General features: G+C 41.3%; 1 protein-coding gene across 1 annotated transcript; it reads right to left on the bottom strand.

Moving 5' to 3' along the window:
* Positions 1 to 885: 885 nt before the first annotated feature.
* LOC120864133 (olfactory receptor 7A17-like) lies at positions 886 to 1,857 on the bottom strand. Its single transcript, XM_040240970.1, has one exon. It carries the CDS (start codon positions 1,852 to 1,854, stop codon positions 886 to 888), a length of 969 nt encoding a protein of 322 aa, XP_040096904.1. The 5' UTR covers positions 1,855 to 1,857.
* Between the last annotated feature and the right edge of the window lie 17,859 nt (positions 1,858 to 19,716).

The raw sequence follows: 19,716 nt of genomic DNA, 5'->3' as shown, positions 1-19,716 counted from the left end.
ATCATAATAAATATCACAAGGACCTCTTCAGTAACAGCATAGACTTGGTCAGAAAGATGTCTGTGTTTTCTTGAAATAAGTAATACAAGCCAGGTGAGCACCTCAGACATGCCTAGCCAATAGTATCACTATCAGTAGGCTGGGACTTAAATGGATTAATGTTCAAATCTACACGGTGAAGAACAGAAGTTAAAGTGGCAATAGAAAAATGATGGATTAAGGTAAAATCTGTAGATTCATATTTTCCTCTACAATGAAATAACATAAATGGCTTTAGTTGCCAAGTCTACTTTGTTTTCCCCATGTAAGTAAAACACTCATACAGAAAACAAAAGTAAAATCACTTGGTATGATATGTGTCATTGAGAAGAAATAATTTTTAAGGAATGGACTTCCCTAGTGGATCATGATAAATAATCCATCAGTCAACACAAGACATGCATGTTCAGTCCCTAGTCTGGAAAGATGCACTGGGAAAGGAAATGACAACCCGTTTCTCAGTATTCTTGCCTGGGAAATCCCATGGACAGAGGAGGCTGGCAGGCTACATAGAGTCCATGAGGTTGCAGAGTCAGACACAACTGAGTGACTAAACAATAACAATTTTTTAAATAATCCAATTTGGCCTAGATAAGATACTGAAATCTTCAAATGTTCTAGGTCCAAAATTGAGAAAAAACTTTGTGAATACATGAATATGAAAAAAGGGAAAACTGTCTATGTAACAGACAGATCTGAAACTTAATAAAGTGAGTGACAAATTGTGTAGAGGAGTTAAATTCAAAGAAATGAAAACTCCAGGTTATAAATAGGAGTAGCAAGTTCTACTTTAGCAATGTGATTAAGGAAAAGCAATTTCTGCCTCTGTGGCTTTGAGTCCTATAGTCATGGGTACTTCTTCAGCCCCAGGACAATTGGCCCATATAGAACTGCCATCCCAATGATTCTTCTCAGAGCCCTCCTTATGTCTTTGTTCCTCAGACTGTAGATGAAGGGGTTCAGCATGGGTGTGACCACAGTGTACATCACCGAGGCTGTAGCACTTGACTGTGAGCTGTGGGTAGTACCAGAGCTAAGATACACTCCTAAGGCTGTACAGTAAAATAAGGAGACAACTGAGAGGTGAGATGCACAGGAAGAAAACGCTTTATACTTCCCCTGAGCAGATGAGATTCTTCGTATGGAGGAAGCTATCTTAGAGTAAGAATAGAGGATACCAGTGAGGGAAACACTGCCTAGCAGCATAGTTGCAAAATACAGCACAATGTCATTAAGAAATGTGTCAGAACAGGCAAGTTGGACCACTTGAGTAATCTCACAGAAAAAGTGGGGGATTTCCAAGTCTGTACAGAAGGACAGCCACAACACCATTAAGCTTTGTAACAAGGAATTCAGGACACTCATCATCCAGGACATCAGAGCCAGCAGTCCACAGATCCAGGGATTCATGATGACTGTGTAGTGCAGAGGATGACAGATGGCCACGAAGCGGTCATAGGCCATCACGGTCAGGAGGAAGATTTCCATTGTGGCAAAGAGCATGAAAAAGTGTATCTGGGTGATGCAGCCTTCATAGGTTATTACTTTGTTCTCTGTCTGTATATTCTTCAGCATCTTTGGGATGGTGGTGGAAGTGAAGCAGACGTCTACAAAGGAGAGGTTGGAGAGGAAGAAGTACATGGGGGTGTGGAGGTGGGGGTCTGAGCTGACAGCCAGAATGATGAGCAGGTTTCCAATCACAGTGATCAGGTACATGGAGAGGAAAAGTCCAAATATGAGGGGCTGAAGTTCTATTTTCTTTGATAATCCCAGAAGAAGAAATTCTGAAATTTGTGTCTCATTCCCTGGTTCCATGTGGTGAATTTGACAGGCAGAAAAGACAAAATACTATGGCTAATTTTCTCAGAGATTGGCACTGCAGACACAGTTGAAATTCTACGATTTACATTTTGCACTCAAAAATCCATATCCATAATTTTTGTATGGAATTTCCATTTCGAAGGATCCCAGTGCCATCTCAGAATAGGAATGCCTATTCCACATTGTTTTCCCTCTAGTAGTCATGTACTCTACACTGTTAGTGAGAAATTCAGAATGCCTCGAATATAGTAAAGGTATTTTGGTTTAGTTTGTTCAGCTCTGTGTGTGTTTGTTGGCATATGATACAAGTGTATTTTTTGCTTAAATGTGCATGCATGCTGCATCACATGTAAAAGGTATGCTGTCGCACAGAGTAGGACATAACTGAAGCTACTTAGCAGCAGCAGCAGCAGCAGCAGCAGCAGCTCTAGGATATAGTCCAAAATGTTTCTAATCAATTGCAGTAATTGAGGAATAGTTTGTTTTTTTGTTTGTTTGTTTTTTAAAAGACAAATTCCTGCTGAGGGAAAAGCAATATGAATAAAGAGTTCAGCAGAAGAGACAGGTTGCTGAGAGAACAGCAGCAAGGTGTTCAGACTCAAGGGACCACAGCTTCTTCCTCCATTAAAATGTGAGAAACAGATGGGCGGGACCTCACCTTCTTTGTTCACTCTGTGGTTTCATCAGTGTATGCATATACAAAGAAACACATTTTTAAAAAATGAAATTTATAAAATAAAAAGAATAGCACTGGAAATAAAACCTGTTTAAATTACAGTGCATTGGAAACAGTTGGCTAAACAAAACTGACTAAAAATTAAGATGAAATTATGAAAGAAAAATATAAAATAACCATGGTCACACTAATACTGGTTTTGTATATAAATGAAATGGACAAATGAATGAAATATAATTAAAAAAAAATAACAGTATGGGGAACAGTGGGCTTTCTTATGGCTCAGACGATAAAGATTCTGCCTGCATTGCAGAAGACTCAGGTTCAGTCCCTGGCTTGGAAGATCCCCTGGAGAAGGAAATGGCAACCGACTCCAGTATTCTTGCCTGGAGAATTTCATGTACAGAGGAGCCTGGTGGGCTACAGTCCACGGGGCTTCAAAGAATTGGACATGACTGAGTGACTAACACACACACACACACACACACACACACACACACAGGGGAAGCAGTAACTAAAATTATAATTTCAGTCAGTTTAAATATATATGTATTTAAACATCCTTATGAGAAATATATGTGATCTTCGTTGAATGCAAAAGAATATGTTCCACAAGATGGCAGCACTTGATTAAAATTTTAAAAATAGATCTAGTGAAGATAAAAGGTAGCAGTAAGGAAAAATAAGTGAATAACAAGCAATGGAAATATATACATTACCGTATGTAAAATAGATCGCCAGTGGGTATTTGTTGTATGGTGCCGGGAACCCACAGCTGGTGCTCTGTGACAACCTAGAGGGTTGTGATGGGGTGGGAGGTGGGAGGGAGGTTCAAGAGAGAGAGGACATATGTATACCTATGTATACCTATGACTGATTCTTGTTGATATATGGCAACCCAACACAATATTGTAAAGCAATTATCCTTCAACTAAAAATAAAAAAGAGAATAAAAGTAAAAAAAAAAAAAAGCAATTAATCTAAAGGTTTTTTTTTTTTTTTTTACCACTGCAAATGTAGAACTTTCTATGTTTAAAGAGCAGTGGGAGGAAAGACAAAATATGACTGACTAACTGATAGATTTGATCACTCACAATTTATGAACAGTCACACAACCCAACAAATATATTACACATACATACAAGGATTAAATAGAAATTAGCAAAGTCTTTCAAAAATTATAATTGTTCAAAAGAATGGATAAAACATAAAAAAGAGACTGGAATAAGGAATTCAGACCAGGGAACTGGTTGCAGCTTACAGCAGTTTTGGGTGAAATGGTGTCTGATACACCTGTGATGGGGAGGGGAAGAGTGGGGAGAGAGAAGTTGCATGCATTACTATTTTAGCAAGAAGATTCCTCAAGGTATTTGAAATATATTTCAGTCTCCCTTTCTTCTGCAGGCTGGAATACAGTTCCTGGGCTTTTATCTCACAGCTTGAGATGAAATAAACTATAAAGGAAATTATACAGCAAAAAAAGAAGGAAAAAAAAAAAAAAAGAAAGAAATAGAAAAAATAACAACACTCAAGTACCAGTATGTAAAACAAAGAACAAGCAGAAGCAATTTTCAGTACAGAAAATAAAGAGCTCAAAAATCCCCCAATATATTCAGCCTCCAAGTACTGAAATAATTGTGAAGTAAGGCCCTTTACCATATGACTGTTTGCATATTAAATGTAGTATTTCATTCTTTTTAATGGCTGAGGAATATGTCACTGTATATATGTACTATATCTTCTTTATCTATTCATCTGTTGATGGACATCTAGGTTGCTTCCATGTCCTGCCTATTGTAAATAGTGCTGTTATGAACACTGCAGTACATGTGTCACTTTCCATTATGGTTTTCTCAAGGTATATGTCCAGGTGGGATTGCTGGGTTAAATGGGAGGCTTGGGAGGGAGGGGATGTATGGATAATTATGGCTGATTTCCATTGTTGTATGGCAGGAAACACAACATTGTAAAAATTACACACACAAAAAAAAACCCCAAAACATAAAAGAGATACAGTTAAATGCAATATTTTCAACTGAATACTCTGTGTGAGAGAAGATTCTATGAGAAGTGTATTTCAAGAACTGTAGTTACAAGGCAGGAGCTAAGTCCATTGATCTGGATCTTCCTAATGAATATAGAGCCTTCTCAAATACCTTATCCTAAATAGTAAAAGTAAATTAATAAAATGTTATCACTTCACTGCAGATCTCTCCATGTCTGCTAGTCTATTTTCCTACTTCCCTAAACTGCAAATCTCTTGGAAATTATAAAAGTTTACTGACAACACTATGCCTCCCTTCTTGAGTCTTATTCAACTAAATTTTCATTCCCAAACGTAACTGGCAACAATAAACCTTGAATTGATGAATCCAATAGATATTTCTCTATTTAACATTATAAATAAATTGATTATAAATTAGTCAATCAAGCAAATAAACATGGAGATCTCTCAGCTCTGGGTCAGGTGTTTGGGTTTTCAGGTGACTTCAGGTAAATGTTCTTGGGTTTCATTCCCTCTGACTTTCTCCAGCAGTGTCTATGGACCTCTTAGACTCACCTGGAGGGGAAGTCTGAGATGAAGGTCTCTGTGTGGAAGCCGGTGCCTCCCTGGATGGTGGGGATTGAAGCTCTGTCTCCAGACGAGAAGGAAGAAAAGAGTGAAGCATGGGTTCCTGAGACAGACTTAGGAATTCAAGTGCAAAAACCATACCTTCTCCAGCTTAAGGCTGAACACACTAAGATACTGTAGCTGTGGTGATATTTACAGCTCTGTATGTTAACTGTATCGGCTCACTACATCTGCTCATTAATACATTTTCCACTGTTACTACAAGCTCTGAGCGTATTTCCCCAAGGGAACTTGTTTGAATAAAACTGGAAATTTTTCCTGCTGATTTGTGTTCTCAAGAGACCAAGTTAAAAGTGAAGTAAATCCACTTCTTTTTACTACTCCATGAACTCTTCTGGCTTTCAGAGGTCTAACATTTTAACGTTCCACAACCCTGAGTCCAAGTTTTCTCCAAATCTAAGGCTGAGAACCTGTCTGGACTAGTTCACTTGGGTCTCAAAAATATTGACTTGTGATGGGAACACAGTTCCTGATATCACCAGAAGCTATTTATTCTTCAATAATTTGGTGAACTGTGTTCCTTTGCTTTAAAACCATGGGTAAAATAAACTTTGGCTTTATAATGCTTTTGACCCATCAATTAGGAATTTCATGCTTTTACTATAATAGAAGTGAAGAGCTGGCATTTAGTCCCTTATTTTTAAAATTTTTGGTAATTATATGAGATAAATTTAGATCATTTAATACACTGTGGACTGGGGTTAGAATCTTACAGATATTGTCTCATTTATTTCTTGCAAAAGTCCATCCTATGAAGACTCTGCAGTTATGATTCTCCTTCTTAATTTTTGGCATTAGGTGATTGATCCAAAGTCACGAACTGAGTAAGGTGTGTGCTTTGATAGAACACAAGATATTTCTAGCTCTCTTGTTCTTCTCTTCTCCAGGTCCTGTTGGTAAATTAAAAGATTCTCAGGATTCTGTCTTACTAATCTATTGTAATCCAGGAAATGTTTTCTTTTGTGGCATTTTCCCATATCTAGAGTTGCACTATTATAATCATTGATTGAACACAAAACTATATATCTGATCAACTGCTTCAAGTCACCTGTTTAGTCACTAAATCGCATCTAACTCTTTGTGACCCTGTGGACTGTAACCCATCAGGCTTTTCTGTCTGTGGGATTCTCCAGGCAAGAATACTGGAGTGGGTTGCCATTTCCTTTTCCAAGGGACCTTCCCAAGCTGAGCCGGTGATTGATTCCACATCTCCTGCATTTCCAGGTGGATTATTTAACCACTGAGCCACCTGGGAAGCCCTTCCCTGATATCTCAGTGGTTAAATAATCCACCTTCAATGCAGTAGACCCCGGTTTGATTCCTGGGTCTGGACGATCCACTGGAGAAGGGATAGGCTAACCACTCTAGTGTTCTTGGGCTTCCCATGTGGCTCACCTGGTAAAAAATCCACCTGCAATGTGGGAGACCTGGGTTTGATCCTTGAGTTGGGAATAGCCCATGGAGTAGGGAAAGGCTACCCACTCCAGTATTCTGGCCTTGAGAACTGCATGAACTATATAGTCCATGGGGTAAACTTACTAGTTTACAAACAATTGGAAGACAAATTAAAATTGCTTGCTTAGATGACTAAGGCTTTACTGTTTGTGAGGTTTGTCTGAGGGAGTATTCCTAGCAGTTTCAAATTTAAAACTGCCCCCTTTTCCATAGGTTTCAGGTCTTGCTGAATGAGCTAATTAGGCTCAGTCTCAGGTCCCTGTGGAGTGTACCTATATTATTGAGACCGATCTCACTCTACTTGCTGCCAATAAATCTGAGAGAGGAGATGTTGAGACCAAGAAGATGACAGATTAATGTCTCAAAATAACCATTTTATGGGAGCTGGATGCCAGGTTTTGTTTTTATAGAATAAAGATGGTGGGAGGAGGTGAGGAAGCAAAGTAAAAAGTCCAATAATCTTGAAAATATCTCCTAAAATGGTAAGCCTTAGAGGGGGATAAGTTAATTTCTTCTTTCCTCTAGCCATCCACAGGTGAACAGAGTCCTGAACAAAGGCACTTTGTTAATATTCAGGCAAAGGGGCAGGGCTCCTCGAGGCAGGCCATTGTGTATAAATAGTACCCTTTTAGTCAACAAAAGCAAAGGGAAGCAAATGTTAAAGTAAAGGATCTGACCTGAAGTCAGAATTGGCTCTTCCATGCAATATTTACATTCTGGCTTTTAGAGATTTGCAAGAGAAAGGAAAGTGGTTTTTAGTTCTTCAAAGAACATGTCTGTCAGCTAAAACATTATTTTTCAGTGACAAGATTTCGAACTAAACAGAATTTTATGTGTTGCATGTTCTGGAACTTTAGAGTTTAATTTATCATGTAACATTTATCATCTTAGGTAGTTAGAATAGGAAAAGGGAGTCCAAAATGGTGGTGGCTAAAATACGAAGAAGGGAAAAGCCCATGAAAATAGAACAAAGGAAGGTCTGAGGACCAGAGTGAAGACCTCAGGTAAAATAAACAGCCCTCCTGGCTAGCCCAATTTACATAGGGCAGGCTCAGTGGGGAGGAGACAAATGTATAAAAGGAGGAAGCCTAGAAGGATTGGGACCTCTCTTCTCTTAGTCTTTTGGGTCTGCCCGCCCTCACTCCTCGAGGGTGTACTATCCTTTGTTCTTCCTAATAAAACTAAGCTCTAACACTGGTCTGTCCTTTGCTTCAAATTTTTGCTGCCCCATTGACAGAAGCAAGGAAATTACACATTCCCCCGACATCTATGGTGCTGTTTCTTGGCTTTAATCTGGCTGAAACAACCTTGGCTCCATCCCTGTGAGGCAGAAGCCAAGCACAGTAGAAGCCCAACTCCATGAAAGCTCATGCAGTGGAAGCTGAACGTGAAGAAAACCCAGCACAGTGGAAGTGACAAGAAGCCCCACGTGCTGGAAACCAGAACAGCCAAAGCAAACTCAGCAGAAAGCTCACGTGGCTCAGTCTCAGATTCCAGAAGACCTCCGGTTGGGGTAAGAAGGCCTCACCCCTATGGCTGGAAGAACATATGGCTAAAAATCTTAATTCCTTTACAATCTCTTGTTTCTTGTTTCCTCAAACCCCCTGCAAACAGATGAGCAGCAGTGGGTGCCCCAGGGTGTCCTGAAGGCTCCACTATCTCTGGTGCCCTAATAGCTGTTGCCCAAGCAGGTGGGAGTTCTGTCCTTAATCTTCTTTGTGCCAAGAATCAGGCCAATGAAAACTACGAGCACAGGTCAGGTATTTAGCAGGTTTTCCAGCATGTTATGAAAGGGACTCTTTGGCACATTTTCCGCACTGCTTTTTCCTTCCGTCCTTCAGCATCTCTCTCCCAGACTTGAGCCCTGCCAAAACCCATGTTGCCTGGCTTTAGAACCTAATGAAGCTCAGGCTCTGATATCTCGTTCCAAAAATTCAGTGAGAGACACAGCGATAGGTAAGAGGTGGATTTGTTCGGATTCAGAGAAAAGGACACTCCACAGGGTGTGGGCCATCACAGAGGAGAATGAGGTGGCCATGGAATGTGGTGTGGTTAGTTTTCGTGAGCTGGGTGATTTCATATGCTAATGAGTGTGAGGATCATTGCAACAATTGGGGAACCACCCACTCCTCAGTCTTTTGACAGTGCCTTGGAACTGTCATGGCACCTCTGGGTGTGTCGTTTAGCTTGTGGGTTGGGGTCAAGGTTTAGTTGAATGTGACTTGTCATCTTGGACCCATTTGATTTTAATTGGTTTATGTTATGCTCTTGGGGTACACAATTTTTTCAGAAGTTGTCCCCTGTCCCCTTCCCTCGTGTTTCATGCTCTTTTCCTGAGCCCCATCTGGGCCCACAAAGTTGCCTCTACAATCTTCTGGAGGGACAACCAGAAAATAGCTGGCCCCTGGGAGGGAAATACTGTATAATATCCAATCCCTCTAGATATTCAGGCCTTCATCTTTCATGTTTCCTGCAACATGTGCAACAACAGCATTTCTCAGTGGACCCACTAGGGTAGGTGACAGACACACAATGCCTGCTAGAAGTCCATCAGTTGGCATCCCTTCAAGGACAACTGGGCTTCCAAGGATAATGTTTGCCACTTTGGGAGTTAGCCCTGCAGGCTGTTTGGGCCCAAACCCTTACCACACTTCTAAAGTTACAAACATACCCCCGGATCAAATCTCCACCCCCCTTTTATGGAATATCTGGTTTGTTGCCTCTTAACTTGTTCTTAAGCCACTTACTAACTCCTATAGCCAGGACCCTGCCCCCTTGTAGGCAACATTGCTTCACCTCACTTATTATTAAAATACTCTTAATGCCTCTAACAGGACCAGATAACCCTCTCCTTTGTCATTACATCTCCTATTACCTAAAGTGGGTCTATGACAGTGAAATGTTTACCATTGGAAACACCCTAAACCGCTCTTATGGAGGACTAGGGGAGGAAATCAATGACTTACATTCCCTCAGAACAATAAGAGGATAAGGCATATGGCTATTTTACCAGGTTCCCATTCTCAGGGCACAGGCTTGGATTGCTTTACATCATGGTATCTATTCCCATCCATGGTGGGGACAAACTGACAATGAGTTAAGATTACAACCCCTTAATTCCTCCCAGCACTGGTCACACTGGAGACCTTGGGGATGCCCAACTCCAGCCCGGGGTCCCAGGAGGTCGACCTGCCTCGACCTGTTTAGGGATCTGGTCCTCAGAAGTTTGTCATGCCTCAAACTGCTTGGGGATCCACCAGGCCAGGGGTCCCAGGAGGTTGATATCCCTTGATCTGCCCAGAGACCCAATTCTCAGGATGCTGGCATGCCTCGACCTGTCTGGGGATTCGATCAGCAGGAGGCTGTCATGCCTCAACCTGCCTGGGGCTCTGCACCCTGACTGGGGAAACCTGGCTCTCAGAATGCAACAGTACTGGGTAGGATAAGCTTCATAAAGACTCACCCCTAAGGAAGTCCACTTATGGAAATAGAAGGAAGATTATTAGCTGTGGGACTATGCTCAGTCTCAGCAATAACTCAGGAGCCCAATGAGAACCCCATTGCCTTTCTGGAAAGGCTAAAAGAGGCCCTCCAAAAGTTTGTCAATCTGGACTTAGACTCTTATGAGGGACAGGTGATTTTTAAAAGACAAATTTCTGTTCCAATGTGCATCAGACATCAGGATAAAGTTACAACAGCTACAGCAGCAAGGCCCTGTTGCCTTTTTAGATGAGATGGTCCAGACAGCCACCAATACATTTTATAATGGAGAACAGGAGAGGGAGGCCAAGGCCCAGGAAAGGGAGAAAAGGAAAGAGACAGGGCATACCCAGATGCTGGCTGCTCTCCAGGGAAGTGCTAGGGCAAACCCCGAGTCTTTAAAAGACAAGGCATGAGGCAAATGCCTAATCTGTAGACAAGTGGGACATTGGTAAAGAGTGTCCAAACCATGACAAGTCTCCTAAAATGACTTGCTACAAATACCATCAACTGGAACATTGGGTGGTACTCTGCCCTCAGGATCCAAGAGCCTCGAGGTCAAGTGCCAAGCCTTCCCTCATGATGGTTCAACAGGACTGAAGTGGCCCACTCCAGCCAGCCTGCCTGTCACAGATAATCATCACAGGGCTGGAGCCAAGGGTGTAAATGGATGTGGCAGGTAGGTCCAAGAATTTCTTGGTTGACACAGGGGCTATCTACTCTGTCCTGAACTCCTGCTCCAGAGCCTTCTCCCCCTAAACCTGTACCATTTTGGGTACTACAGGAAAAACAATTAACAAAAAGACTCACCTGAGCACTTTGTTCCTGGGATGGGCCAATATTTTCCCACCAGTTTCTGGTGGTCCCTGAATGTCCTACTCCCTTATTGCAAAGAGATCTCTCCCTGCATTCGAAATCTTGCAGCTATTGCAGCCCTGATAGAAGATGCTTTAAAACTCTCTTGGGGGCAAAATAACTATTTTTACCAGCCACCAAGTGAAACAACTCCTGAATGGTAGAAGCCATTTATGGATGTCAGATCAAAGGATCCTCAGATATCAAGTAGTGCTGATGGAAAATCCAGATCTGATTGTATCCCCTTGTGAGGTTCTTGTGAGGTGACCCAGCCACCCTCCTGCCTACCCCTGAGGGCTCTCTCCCCTTTCATTCTTGCCTAGAAACCTTGGACCACTGCAAAAAAAAACCCGAGAGGGATTTTCAGAAGATCCTCTGACCAATTCTGAGGAAATTGGGTACACTGATGGAAGCAGCTTTGTCTTGGATGGAAAAAAAAGCTGGATAAGCAGTAGTCTCCAATTTTGAGACCATAGAGGCTAAACCTCTTCCAGCAGCTGCTTCAGTCCAATTAGTTGAGCTTATAGCCCTGACTTGAGCTTTAGAGCTGGGAAAGGGAAAAAGAGGAGCCATTTACACTGACTCCAAGTATTCCTTTCTGGTGCTATATGCACATGCTGCTATTTGGAAAGAAAGAGGCCACTTGACCACACGAGGGACCCCAACCAAATATGGTCATCAAATCCTTAGGCTCTTAGAAGCAGTTCATTTGCCCACTGAGCCTTCAGTCTCCCTTTGTAAAGAACATCAAAAAGGGAGCACAGAAGTGGCACGAGGGAACTGAAAGGTTGTTGCTGAACCACGAAAAGACACCGGGATTCTTGGCCTGTGGAGGAGAAGAATTCAATCCGGGACCAGAGACGAGGCTTGATCACTCAGAGCTTTTGTGTAATAAAGTTTTATTAAAGTATAAAGGAGATAGAGAAAGCTTCTGACACAGGCATCAGAAGGGGGCAGAAAGAGTACCCCCCTGCTAGTCTTCAGCTGGATGTTATATAGTCACTAGCAGTTTGTTAATAAAAGAAAGGAATGTCTTAAAACTCAGAATGGCACCAGGCCCCTCATCTATAAGATATATTTTGGGATAATCTTGGTACCAGACGAGGCATCCTGGGCCATAAAACGATTGACTTGAATCTTGTAGAAAGGAAGATTACCACACAAACAGTTTTGTTTACATAGATTAGGGGACCGATGTCTAACATACTGGTTTGTCAAGTCGGTTCTGAGCCATTAGGCAGAACCGACTTGAAGACAGAGTTTAGGGTAAATGCATAGTATATTAACATAGCTTAAGACAAACATTTCCATAAGAAAAATGCATTGGTTAACTCGAGGTTTGAGACTAATTAACTTCAGGTGAAACAAGTGTCATTAGGGCAACACAGTATTTTTAAGAGAAACCTCCTTTTAAATTTGTATAGAGAAGGGGGAAAAAAAATCAGTAGTTTGTTTCCTCTTGCCACTTAAGAGAGATAAAAATGTCTGACACTTGCAGCCTATTTCCTCCGTTTGGAGACCCTTGGCCTTCCTGCCTTTTCCCCTCCCATTCCCCTCTTTTCTTTTAGGAGAATTATGTTGCCTAGGAAAAAGGGACATCGTTCTCATTCTGTAACTGCTTCTGAGCTAACAAGGGGGCATTCTTCCTAAATTGGTGAGGCAACATATTCTCGTAACCCTCATACTGAAGATTTCTGATCCAGGGGTCCCAAGTAGTAGTTGGAAGAAGCTGCAGCAGTAGCAGGAGTTTGAGCAACCATTTGTAACGTAAAAGCTTTCATGCGACTAGAAACAAATCCAGTTACACAGTTATAGATGCAAGGAGCAAACAGCAAAAACAAAACAATCAGAATTATTGTAATTAAGATAGTTTTCCACCATGGGGAACTAGTTAACGTCTCCCAAAGGGAGGCAATTCAGACTTCAGGAGCATCCATAGCCCCAATCATCTTGTTCATGTGTTTAGTAAAATGAGTAATATTAGTGCTCATATCAGGTATATATGTACAGCACTGGGTATGAATAATGGCACCAGTTCCTCTTTGTGCAGCTGTCAGAATACCTAAAGCCAATCTGTTTTGTAAAACCACCTTTCTAATTTGTGCTTGTTCAGCATTAAGAGCTGAAATAGCTTTCTGAGAATCTTGTAATGCCTGTTGCATAAAATTAGCCAAAGCATCCACTCATAGCATAACATCTGTAGCTCCCAAAGAGGGAACAAACACTGCAGCCAAATAATCATACCAGTGAAATACAGACCTTGCCCACTGAGTTTTAAGGTGGGGTAAATTAGCAGGCTTTTCTGGAAGGTCTGAAAATATAAAGCCATGAGTAAAGGCTAGACCTAGGGTGCATCTCCCTATCCAACAGGGGGAGCTCATGCCCATAGGTAAGAGCTACATATCCAATAAGTCCCTTTTGGAGCAAGCCAGCATGACTGAGATATCCAGTGGCAATTAGTGCCTGGCCAGACAAAGGGAGGACCTGAACTGGGGTTGGAAACCACGGGAATGATTATGTTGCATATTTCCTGAGGCAAAAATCCTGTTTTTTTTCCCCAATCATTGTAATTAAGTTGTTGGCTAACTTTTGAGGATGGCTCTGTTTGTTCCCAGCATATAGGGGCAGTAGATATTAGACGTCTTTTTTCAGGAGTTAGCCATATAACCTCATCCCATATTTGATAAACGTCAGGTAAAAAACCATTCGATCTAGACCTATTTGCCTTATGTGTAGCAGAATAGTCATTAAACCGAGACAACGTATAATCAAAATTAAAAGTCACGATATGTCCATAAAGTACAAAGTGTTGCACAAGTCCATTTTAGGGTTGGTAGATGTCATCAGATGAAGAAGAGGAATCATATATGATTGCTGACGAAGGTATTTGCAGACTTGGAGAAAGTCTTTTCCTTGAAGTGGAGATGTCCACCATGGGAAGCCTTCCACTGATGAAGAGGGGAGCACTCCGAAGACCCAGCAGTTAGTCTGACTGTGGAATGCAGCCTAGGAGTGAGCGCAGGACAGGAAGGCATTGTCTTAAGGATCAAACGGCACACTCAGGACTTTTGGAGTCAGTAGAAGTAGACTCACATAGATTATCAGGCCCATCTGAAAAGTACAAAGTCAGAGTATAGAAACTAAAGACATAAAATGAAGTCACCTAGTTCTGGTCAGGGTGCCACCTCTTAACTCGAGTGTGATGTACCCACAAATCAATTCACTTTGACAGCTGTGGGAGGAGAAAGAATAACCTGGTGAGGGCCTTCCCAGAGGGGCTCGAGGGCTGGGCCCCCAGACCCCAGTGTTTTTATGAGGACCTCGGTTCCTGGCTCAAATAGAGGCTTGCTTGACTCAGAGGTGGGGTCAGGAGTCATCTCCTGGAGTTCTATTAATGCCTGTTGAAAAGCTGAGAGCTGAGTTACATAACTAGTTAATTCCAAGGCTTCAGGGTCTATAACAATGTCTGTGTGTAAGAAAGGCCTTCCATAAATACATTCAAAGGGGGACAGTCCCTCCTTTTTTGGGGTAGTTCGAGCCTTCATTAAAGCTATGGGTAGGACTTTAATCCAATTGTCCTGCGTCTCTTGAGTTAATTTGTGCAGATGTCTTTTGATAATGTCATTAGCTTTTTCAACCTTTCCTGAGGACTGGGGTCTCCAGGAACAGTGTAAGTGATATTCTATTACTAGAGCTTTAGATACCCCGTGAGTTACAGCAGTTTTAAAGGCGTAACCATTGTCACTCTGAAGGCTCCGTGGCAGCCCAAACCTGGGGATAATTATATGGATTAAAATCTTTATAACTTCCTTAGCCTGTACACTACAGGGAAAAGCCTCAATCCATCCAGTAAAAGTATCCACCCAAACTTGTAAGCAAGAATACCCATTAGCTTTTGGCGTATGAGTAAAATCAATTTCCCAGTCCTCTCCAGGATACTTTCCACTTAGTTGTAATCCAGACTTTGCTAGCTTTTCAGTCTTTGGGTTATTTTTCTGACAAACCTCACACCTTTTGATAATGTTCTTTAAAGTTTTCATTACATTTTTGCCTTCAAACAAACGAGAAGCCATCTGCACCCAAATGAAAACTCTGGTGTAAACTCTTAAGAATTTTCCACTGAGCATTTTCAGGAATTATTAATTGTCCATCCTCAGACTGTAACCATCCTTTATCAGTAATCTTTGCTCCTCTTTTCTCATATCTTTCTAATTCTTCCTCAGTATATTGTGGTTTTTCCTGTTCCACAGGACCTGTCCAGATCAAAGGCATCTGCAGTGAAGGGGTTTCATAGTAAAGTGTCACTTTTCTGGCTTGACAGTCAGCCAATTGCTTACCTTCACCTACTTTACTCCCATCCCTGCTGTGCCCTTTGCAATGCATAACAGCTACTTCTTTAGAACAATATATAACAGTTAAAAGTCTCTCGATCTCTCTGAAATGCTTAATAGGTTCTCCTGTTGCTGTTTTAAACTTTCTTTCCATATTGCAGCATGAGCATGTAAAGTCAAATAAGCATACTTAGAATCAATGTAGATATTTACCCGCTGCCCTTTGCTTAACTCTAGAGCTCGGGTCAGAGCCACAAGCTCCGCTAACTGAGCACTGGTTCCCTGGGGGAGAGATTTTGCTTCCAAAGCCTGTTCAGCAGTCACCATGGCATAACCTGCTTTATGCTTTCCATCCCAAACAAAAGAACTGTCATCTGTAAATATTTCCATGTCAGGATTGTCTAATGGGGTATCCATTAGATCTTCCCAAGCTGCATAATTTAAAGTTAGAAATTGGGAACAATCATGATCAGGTGTTTCATTTTCCTTCTCAGGAAGAAAAGTGGCAGGATTTAAATTTCCACAAATTTTAAACTTAGTTACTGGTCCTTCTAACAACAATGACTGATATTTAAGAAGTCTCACTGTCTGTCATCCAAGTATTAACCTTAGAATTTAAGATTCCACTCACATCATGAGAAATCAACATAGTAAAGTTTTGTCCATTAATTATTTTTAAAGCTTCAGGTGCTAATAAAGCTGCTGCCCCAATTAATCTTAGGCAGTGGGGCCACCCGCATGAAATTACATCAAATTTTCTGCTTAGATAAGCAACAGGTTGTTGGTGAGGCCCTCTGCATTGTGTCAAAACTCCCAAGGCCGTATCTTTTCTTTCAGTGACAAGCAAATTAAATCCTGACTCTGTGGGCAAGCTCAGAGCGGGAGCTTGCAGGAGAGCAGTCTGCAGAACCTTAAAAGCCTTTTGAGTATCTGGAGACCAAACCAGTTTGTCGGTTTGGGCCTGCTGAGCTTCAGCTATAAGTTTATATAAAGGCTGGGCAAGTTCCCCATAACCTGGAAACCAAATGTGACAGTAGCCTGTGATTCCCCAAAATCCTCTCAATTGTCTTAAAGTCATAGGTAAGGGATGATTTAGTACAGGTTTAATTCTCTCAGAGCTTATGGCACTAGTCCCTTCTGATATGATTAAGCCCAGATATCTAACAGATTGTTGACAAAGCTGAGCCTTTTCTCGATGCTTTTTTAAAATATATATAAATTTATTTATTTTAATTGGAGGCTAGTTACTTTACAATATTGTGTTGGTTTTGCCATACATCGACATGAATCCACCACGGGTGTACATATGTTCCCCATCCTGAACCCCCCCTCCCACCTCCCTCCCTATCCCATCCCTCTGGGTCATCCCAGTGCACCAGTCCCAAGCATCCTGTACCATGTATCAAACCTGGACCAGCGATCCATTTCACATATGATAATACATATGTTTCAGTGCCATTCTCCCAAATCACCCCATCCTCGCCCTCTCCCACAGAGTCCAAAAGACTGTTCTATACATCTGTGTCTCTTTTGCTGTCTCACATACGGGGTTATCGTTTCCATCTTTCTAAATTCCATATATATGCGTCAGTATATTGTATTGGTGTTTTTCTTTCCGGCTTACTTCACTCTGTATAACAAGCTCCAGTTTCATCTACATCATTAGAACTGATTCAAATGTATTATTTTTAATGGCTGAGTAATACTCCATTCTGTATGTACCACAGCTTTCTAATCCATTCGTCTGCTGATGGACATCTAGGTTGCCTCCATGTCCTGGCTATTATAAACAGTGCTGCAATGAACATTGGGGTACATATGTCTTTTTCAATTCTGGTTTCCTTGGTGTGTATGCCTAGCAGTGGGATTGCTGGGTCATAAGGCAGTTCTATTTCCAGTTTTTTAAGGAATCTCCACACTGTTCTCCATAGTGGCTGTACTAGTTTGCATTCCCACCAACAGTGTAAGAGGGTTCCCTTTTCTCCATACCCTCTCCAGCATTTATTGCTTGTAGACTTTTGGATCGCAGCCATTCTGACTGGCTTGAAATGGTACCTCACTGTGGTTTTAATTTGCATTTCTCTGATAATGAGTGATGTTGAGCATCTTTTCATGTGTTTGTTAGCCATCTGTATGTCTTCTTTGGAGAAACGTCTGTTTAGTTCTTTGGCCCATTTTTTTGATTGAGTCGTTTATTTTTCTGGAATTAAGCTGCAGGAGTTGCTTGTATATTTTTGAGATTAGTTGTTTGTCAGTTGCTTCATTTTCTGTTATTTTCTCCCCTTCTGAAGGCTGTCTTTTCACCTTGCTTATAGTTTCCTTTGTTGTGCAGAAGCTTTTAAGTTTAATTAGGTCCCATTTGTTTATTTTTGCTTTTATTTCCAATATTCTGGGAGGTGGGTCACAGAGGATCCTGCTGTGATTTATGTTGGAGAGTGTTTTGCCTATGTTCTCTAGGAGTTTTATAGTTTCTGGTCTTACGTTTAGATCTTTAATCCATTTTGAGTTTATTTTTGTGTGTGGTGTTAGAAAGTGTTCTAGTTTCTTTCTTTTACAAGTGGTTGACCAGTTTTCCCAGGACCACTTGTTAAAGAGATTGTCTTTTCTCCATTGTCTATTCTTGCCTCCTTTGTCAAAGACAAGGTGTCCATAGATGTGTAGATTTATCTCTGGGCTTTCTATTTTGTTCCATTGATCTATATTTCTGTGATTTATGTCAGAGAGTATTTTGCCTATGTTCTCCTCTAGGAGTTTTATACTTTCTGGTCTTATGTTTAGATCTTTAATCCATTTTGAATTTATTTTTGTGTATGGTGTTAGAAAGTGTTCTAGTTTCATTCTTTTACAAGGGGTTGATCAGTTTTCCCAGCACCATTTGTAAAAGGGATTGTCTTTTCTCCATTGTATATTCTTGCCTCCTTTGTCAAAGATAAGGTGTCCATAGGTGCGTGGGTTTATCTCTGGGCTTTCTATTTTGTTCCATTGATCTATACTTCTGTCTTTGTGCCAGTAGCATACTGTCTTGATGACTGTGGCTTTCTAGTAGAGCCTGAAGTCAGGCAGGTTGATTCTTTCAGTTCCATTCTTTCTCAAGATTGCTTTGGCTATTTGAGGTTTTTTGTATTTCCATACAAATTGTGAAATTATTTGTTCTAGCTCTGTGAAAAATACCATTGGTAGCTTGATAGAGATTGCATTGAATCCATATATTGCTTTGGGTAGTGTACTCTTTTTCAGTATATTGATTCTTCCAATCCATGAACATGATATATTTCTCCATCTACTAGTGTCCTCTTTGATTTCTTTCACCACTGTTTTATAGTTTTCTATATATACGTCTTTTGTTTCTTTCAGTTCAGTTCAGTTCAGTTCAGTTCAGTTCAGTTTAGTTCAGTCACTCAGTCATATCAGACTCTTTGCGACCCCAAAAATCGCAGCACGCCAGGCCTCCCTGTCCATCACCAACTCCCGGAATTCACTTAAACTTACATCCATTGAGTCAGTGATGCCAACCAGCTATCTCATGCTCTGTCACCCCCTTCTCCTCCTGCCCCCAATCCCTCCCAGCATCAGAGTCTTTCCCAGTCAGTCAACTCTTTGCATGAGGTGGCCACAGTACTGGAGTTTCAGCTTTAGTATCATTCCTTCCAAAGAAATCCCAGGGCTAATCACCTTCAGAAGGGACTGGTTGGATCTCCTTGCAGTCCAAGGGACTCTCAAGAATCTTCTCCAACACCACAGTTCAAAAGCATCAATTCTTCGGCTCTCAGCCTTCTTCACAGTCCAACTCTCACATCCATACATGATCACAGGAAAAACCATAGCCTTGACTAGACGGACCTTAGTCGGCAAAGTAATGTCTCTGCTTTTCAACATGCTATCTAGTTTGGTCATAACTTTTCTTCCAAGGAGTAAGCGTCTTTTAATTTCACGGCTGCAGTCACCATCTGCAGTGATTTTGGAGCCCCAAAAATAAAGTCTGACCTATTTCCACTGTTTCCCCATCTATTTCCCATGAAGTGATGTGACCAGATGCCATGATCTTCATTTTCTGAATGTTGAGCTTTAAGCCAACTTTTTTGCTCTCCTCTTTCACTTTCATCAAGAGTCTTTTGAGTTCCTCTTCACTTTTTGCCATAAGGGTGGTGTCATCTGCATATCTGAGGTTATTGATATTTCTCCTGGCAATCTTGATTCCAGCTTGTGTTTCTTCCAGTCCAGCGTTTCTCATGATGTACTCTGCATATAAGTTAAATAAGCAGGGTGACAATATATAGCGTTGATGTACTCCTTTTCCTATTTGGAACCAGTCTGTTGTTCCATGTCCAGTTCTAACTGTTGCTTCCTGATCTGCATACAGATTTCTCAAGAGGCAGGTTAGGTGGTCTGGTATTCCCATCTCTCTCAGAATTTTCCACAGTTTATTG

The sequence above is a fragment of the Oryx dammah genome, unplaced genomic scaffold (genome assembly GCF_014754425.2).
Source record: "Oryx dammah isolate SB20612 unplaced genomic scaffold, SCBI_Odam_1.1 HiC_scaffold_5, whole genome shotgun sequence".
Lineage (NCBI taxonomy): Eukaryota > Metazoa > Chordata > Mammalia > Artiodactyla > Bovidae > Oryx > Oryx dammah.
Note: the sequence above shows the minus strand (reverse complement) of the source record. Positions and strands in the feature narration are given on the sequence as shown.